At 53.5% G+C, this 6,584-nt stretch overlaps 1 protein-coding gene across 1 annotated transcript in view; it reads left to right on the top strand.

The window, feature by feature from the left end:
• SNX19 (sorting nexin 19) overlaps positions 1–2,916 on the top strand; it is a 33,107-nt gene extending 30,191 nt beyond the window's left edge. Inside the window, exons 9-11 of the mRNA XM_010844710.1 lie at positions 97–281; positions 1,006–1,093; positions 1,802–2,916. Of these exons, the coding sequence (XP_010843012.1) occupies positions 97–281; positions 1,006–1,093; positions 1,802–1,958 (430 nt within the window). The 3' untranslated portion in view covers positions 1,959–2,916. The remainder of the gene's footprint in view (positions 1–96; positions 282–1,005; positions 1,094–1,801) is intronic.
• The last annotated feature ends 3,668 nt before the right edge of the window (positions 2,917–6,584 follow it).

Genomic DNA, 6,584 nt, shown 5'->3' with positions numbered 1-6,584 from the left:
GCGCTGCCTTGGCGTTGTTCTGTCCTCATTGCCTGGAGGACTTGCCCTGGCTCTGGGTCCTCCGCGTTGCCCTGACCCTTCTCTCTTCCCCTGCAGGTGGCTGGAGGTGCAGGTGGCTCATCTGACGTGTCCACAGCGCTGGGTGCAGTACCTCCGGCTCCTCCAGGAGTCCATCTGGCCGGGCGGGGCTTTGCCCAAGTGTCCTCGGCCTGTGAGGACCCCAGAGCAGAAGGCAGCAGCTGAGAAACAGGCTCTGCAGAGCCTGATGGGTGTCCTGCCAGGTGACTGCAGAGAGACTGATGGTGCCGTAGCCTTCCTCCCCACGCCGCTTTCCTGCCATTACCCCACGCCCTTCCCCTGTTTTCAAAGGGCCTTATCTGCAGCAGGACTCAGCAAATGTGTTGACCTGCTATTTCTGAGGCCAACAGGAAAGTGATTGGGACTTCTGGGGAGGCTGAGGGAACAGGAAATGTCTTCAGGGCAGGTGATGACTTCCAGCCCTGTGGATCGGGGAGGAGCATGACATGCCTGCAGAAGCCCAGCTTGGGGACCAGCGGCCGACAAGTAAAGTGCACGGTCCTCAGCTACATAGACACAAACTCCGAAGAGGGCTTTTCCCTCCCTTTATATGGTTTTTTCGGAGGACGGGGAAGGCAGTTTGCTGCCTGTGGTTGTGCTGGAGGGAGGAGGGTACAGTGGTGGACGCTTGCCCCAGACTGTGCTGTTTACTCTTGTTAACCTCTGTTCTCCAGCCTACACCATTGTATCAGAAGCAGCGACAGGTTACAGAATTGTCTCCTGGGGCCCATCTTATTTAGATATCTAACTTAAGAACCATTTTTGTTGGCTTTTCCTGTCTCCTGAGGATATAGTTTGTCTGTGTGGTTCAGAGATGTGCCAGAAGTACCCAGTGTGAATAAAGACAGCAGACGTCCTGAGGAGACAGTCCTTGCAGAGGCTAAGGCTTCGTGGTGAACTAAAACCATGTCCACCTTTCCTCTTCAGATGTCGTCGTAGAAATCCTTGGGGAGAACAAATGCCGGCTGAGCTGGAGTCTGGTCTTGGAGTCGCTGCAGCAGCCCCTGATCAACAGGTGGGCACCGCGGAAGCTGTCTCTGGTCTCAGAGGGTCCCGGGCTTCTGGTTAAACGGCTGCGCTGAGAAGACTAGAACCGCAGTGTCTCCCTGCCCTGGGCCCCGGCTGCAGGTGCAACGACCGTTTCCCTGGCTTCCGAGCAGGGGTCAGTTGGTCGGGAGCTGGCGGGACCAGCCACTGTTTGCATTGGGAAGAACTCTATGCAGGCCCCCGTGGGAGCTCCTGAGAAGGCCCTGGCAGTCCTCAGCACAGAGAGGTCATGATCCCCTGGCCGGTGCCGGGGGATGGAGAATCCCGCTGGTGTTGAGAGCATGCTCCCTCCCCTCAGCCCTGCCCTGAGCACGTTGTGTCCGTGAACTCTCACTCCTCAAGTCCTGTCTGCCTCATCACAGGTGACCTGAAGGTTCCTAGTAAGTCGTTACTACAGGGATTCCCCTTGCTCAGAGCTCTTCAGAGCAGTGCCAACGTGCTAGATGTAAAGAAATAGGGGATTTCCTTAAATCCAGTCTCAAGTACCATTTCCATCTTTGTTGCAATCCTAGCCTTCTTTAGTTCAGCAGACTTTTATTTTACAGCCAAGACATTGCAGTCCACTGAGGATATCAGTAGCGGGCAATGGGGAGGTGAGATAAATGTCATCAACAGGATCTGGTGTCCTGAGACCTAGCCAGACCTTCCCCCAAGTTGTTCTTTTTGTTTGTTTCAGGCATTTGATTTACTGCCTCTGGGACATCATCCTGGAATTGTTAGAGCTCAGTGCCTCTGCCGAGGAGTCTGCCGTAACCAGCTCCACCGCAGACACCCCAGGAAGACGGGCATCTCTCCTTAGCCAGGGGCCATTGTCCCGTTTCTTCGAGGGTTAGGAAGAGAGGATCACTCTGCCACCCAGAGACCAAGCAGAAGACCATACCCTCTGGAACAGGGCCATACTCAGAAGGCCTAGGGTCTCAGCAGCAACGTCCCCCCTCCCTCCTGCCACACACACACACACACACTTGGTCTGTAGCAGGCAATGGGCGTATATGCACCATTGCACACACGTCCATTTCCATGCCTCCTTGTGTGTGGACTATTGCTGGCGGGTGGATCCTAGTTCCTCTGGAAAAGGGAGCCATGGGGGAGAGGAATGAGCCACCCCCGCCCCCTTGCCCTCCTTCCTGACACTGTTTGCCGGTAGCCTGGCCTGTGCACACGTGCACCTGACCCCCCCATACCCCCCACCCCCATGCAGGCTCCAGGGAGACTGGGAAAAGCACCACAGCTGGGTTTTCTTGGAGGAGAAGACAGTCTTCTGAGTTCTCTCTTCCCACCAGGAAACACAATCCGTCCAGGAGTACTCTTGAAAGCCAAAGCGCTGGTCTCTCAAGCGTCCCCACAGCCCACAGAGGGAGCCGCTTCTCAGGGCTCTCCACGCTCACCGGTGTTGCCCAGCACCTCGGCCTGCAGAGGACGTGACTTCGGCTGCTGCTCTAGGAAGCTGCGTCCCTGAAGGGCAGACTGCCGAAGCTCCGGGGGGCCACCCCACCCCTCCACCCTTTCCTGAGAGAGGGCTGCACTACAGACTGTACCAGCCCCTCCCCAAGAGCAAGTGCATGCTGGCCTCTGTGGCCTTCCCTGTCTGCCTTCACCCACCCAGCACAGCAGGTCACTCCGCCGTGACGAGTGAAGAACAAGACAGTCAGCACTAGCCTGGAACATTCCTGCTTCTCCTGTCACCCTCCCGCCTCTGACCGTTCATTCCCAGCTTCCACTCTCCTTTGCTTATGGCGCCCGACAGCAGATGTTAGGTCCTGGGCAGAGTAAAATCGTGTGTCAACGTGGTCTCTGGCTCTATGGGTTAGGATGCTTTAGGCTGAAATTACTAAGAACGTTTGTTTTTTTCCATCAAACCAGTCCCTGAGTAGGTGAGGCCCCGGGTTGGCGGGTGCAGCATCTCGGACCTCATCGAGGGCCCAGATTCTTCCCATCTTTTTGTTTTGCCTTGTAAACACATTAGCTCATCTTCAGGCCACCAGCCTTCACAGTTGCTGCAGTTCAGGGCATCACATCCACGTATGACAATATCCTTGAAAGAATGGGGGCGTCTCCCCCAGGTTTTCTTTTAAAAAATGAGGAAACAGTTTTCCAGAAGCCCTTCAAGAGTCCTCAGTACTCATTGCCAAAACCACCCGCCCTGAGCCAATCCATGACGTTGAGGATGCTTGAACACGATTGGCTCCTAGTAGTGTTTCCTCCTGGGGAGGTCACTCGCCAGGAAGGTTAGATACCTGAGAAAGTAGATGTTAGCAAGGAAGAAGCAGAGGTCGGGTGTTGTTGAAGAGTCTCTCTTGCAGGGCTCATTCTGCAAACACCACCAAAGCCCCCCTGTGCTTAACTTAAGAGTGAGGTTTGCCAAACATGCCACCTGAAGCTCTTCACATGCTTCACCTTCCCTCACCCACACGTCAGCCCCAGGAGGTGGTTCTGCTCTGTTCCCACTAAACGGGCACATGAGGCATAGAGGTGGGGACCGGTCACAGGTGCTTGAGGAAATGGCAGAGCCCACACGCAGAACCACTGTCTACCAGAGGGCGGGTTCTCACCTGTGAGGAGCCTGTGGTCTGGCAGACTCCTTGGTCAGGGCCATGTGGCCACGCGGTGGTCTCTGCTGCAGCCATTCAGCTCTCCCATGGGGGCCTGGGCAGCCACAGCATGTGCTCCTGTGATGGGCCCGGAGCTCCGAGTACCCTGAAGCTCTGTTCACACGCCACGGCAGCTGCTGGGTTTAGTCTGGAAGTAGGCCACAGACCTCATCCTAGTGAGTTAGCAGTGCTTGCTGAAGTCAAGTATGCGTGAGAATTACCTAGAGCCAGGGTAGAGGCCTGGGGAGCTGCGTGTTAAGCTCCCAGGGGTAGCCAGCAAGAATGTAGGCCTTTAGCCACACCTGGAGTGTCGAGGGGTTAGAACCCAGACAGCTCCGCTTGGGTGCTGTTAATGCACCACTGAATATTAAAGTCACTTAATTGAGGTTGTAATTCTATCTGAACTGACTCTTAAAGGATTAATAAGAGTTAGCCTGTGAAAGCATGGGGAGTTCAGATGCAACAGTGAACCATGGGTGAAGACATGGAGAGTAGCCCCCCCGAAAGACACCTCCTGTGTGACCCACTTCCCTGAGGTGCCTGGAGTGGTCGGGCTTACAGGACAGAAGGCGGTCATGGGGCAGAGGGGCGGGGGTGCAGTGGGGACAGAGTTTCAGCTGCTCTGGAGGAAGAGCTCCGGGGATCTGTTTTCACGTATATGTAGTATATGTAGCACTGCTGAACTGTACACTGAACAATGGTTACAATGCTGAATTTTATGTGTATTTTACTGCAGTTTAGAAATTTTAAAAATAAGCAGTGTGGCACCAGGCAAGCCCAGCGTGTGGGGAGGGTGAGGCTGGAGCCTCCTGGGCTGGGAGAGGGCGTGGTGTGCCTGGAACCTGGGGTCCATTCCAGCCGCGTGGTGGGGGTCATGAAAGAATCTGGGGAGCATTCATCAGCAGTCCTGGGCCTTGATCACGCACACAATTAGCCCTGCTTGGTCCTGCCCCTGGAGACTTGACTCCTGCCTGCGTCATTCTGACCCCTTGAGTGCTCCCAGCCCATCCCCACTGCTGACATATACAGTGGCTTCAGGCTCTGTGGAGTGTAGTGAACTTCAGGTGGTAAAACCCCAATCGGAATCCTCGCTCTGCCTCTTGGCAGAGGATGAAGATACATTGGGAAGCTCGCCTTCACGGAGACTCTGATTTCTTAGAAAAGGGGACAGAAAGGTTACCGCCCTTTTGAGCACAGAAAGAGCTCAGGTGTAACAGCAGGCCCTGCTGTGCCATGTCGGTGGCATGGCTTCCCTGCTCCCTTGTGTCGGGGGAGCAGCGGAGATGCCAGTCTTGGGGAGCCTCCTTGGAACCTGCTGCTTCTCGTCTTCCTGTGCTCCGGAGCAGGAGGGTGTGTTTCCTTAGGATGAGGGAGGAAGGTGAGCCAGCCCTGCTAGATACAGATGACAATGGGAACCTGGGAGGAAGGGAAAGTACGATGCTGTGGGCGTGGGAGCCCAGCTGGGCAGGCTCTGCCATAACTTAGCAGCTCTGTTTCCGCCGGGAGAGCCAAAAATCACAGGGCAGTGCCCGCTGACACTGCCTTTGTGGACCAGAGAACGAAACCACTGCAGGGTGAATTCCAGACAGCAAACCTGCCTCACTGTGGTGTAAAGGGTGAGGGTGTGCTTCACACAAAACAGTGTCTCTCAGGAGACAGCCAGTGAGGGGAGGCACCCCAAACATGTCTAGACCCTCAGACTTGCCTGATACCTAGCAAAGGTGGCAGGGTCTGGTTTAAAGGTGGTGGCAGAAAAACAAACCCAGAAGAATATCCGGTCAGAAGCAAATGTGGATCGTCACCCTTTTTCCCGCTGTGACCAGCAACAGGGTTGGAGGCAGGGCAAGCTCAATGCAGTGGGGGAGGTGTGGGCATCAGTCACCTGCACAGACACCCTGCACTTGTCTCAGTCTCGCTGAGCCCTCCTGCCACGTCCCTCTCGCTTCTCACCTGTCTCTGGTCTGAAAGTACTTTTGAACTCGGCGTTTTTGGAAACGAAAACAAACGTGACAGGATACAGAAAACTACTGGCTCTGATGTCTTCACCAACACGACAAAATCTAATTTCTCCGCACATCTTGATCCTTCAAACCTTACCTACAAGCGCTTCTGTATGAGTCACTAGCACACCATTTCTAGGATGTAGAGGGTTGGGAGGGGGAAAATGAAAGAAAATAATAGAATCAAACTTAGAAAACCATAAGTGACCTTGTCTACTTATTCTAATCCCAAATAGGGCTCTCTGTCACTGGTCAGTGTTTAGGAGATGCAGACTAATTTTAACACTGAAGTGTTATAAGGATTAAGAAGGTAAATCTGCAGCTTTTACGTAAGCAGTCCACACTTTGACATTTTTTAAATTGAAGTATAGCTGGTTAACAATATTACTACTTTCAGCTGTACAGCAGAATGATCTGGTTATATGAATACATCCATTTTTAAGGTTTTGATTCTTTTCATTATAGTTTATTACAAGATAATACAGTTCCCTGTGCTATACAGTAAGGGCTTCTCTGGTGGCTCAGATGGTAAAGCATCTGCCTACAATTCAGGAGACCAGGTTCGATCCCTGAGTTGGGAAGATAACCTGGAGGAGGAAATGGCAACCCAGTCCAGTATTTTTACCTGAACAATTCCATGGACAGAAGAGCCTGGTGGGCTACAATCCTCCTTGTTTATTTTTTATATGGCCATGTGCATACTTTTGACTTTTCCTTTCTTCCCTGTGTGTTCCATGTTACTGTTGCACTCTATTATTATGAGCAAGTTCAGTTCAGTCACTCAGTCGTGTCCAACTCTGTGACCCCATGAATCGCAGCACGCCAGGTCTCCCTGTCCATCACCAACTCCCGGAGTTCACCCAGACTC

The sequence above is a fragment of the Bison bison genome, unplaced genomic scaffold (genome assembly GCF_000754665.1).
Source record: "Bison bison bison isolate TAMUID 2011002044 unplaced genomic scaffold, Bison_UMD1.0 scf7180017864205, whole genome shotgun sequence".
NCBI classification, from domain to species: domain Eukaryota; kingdom Metazoa; phylum Chordata; class Mammalia; order Artiodactyla; family Bovidae; genus Bison; species Bison bison.
The sequence above is the reverse complement of the archived record's forward strand: the minus strand, read 5'-3'. Positions and strand labels throughout refer to the sequence as shown.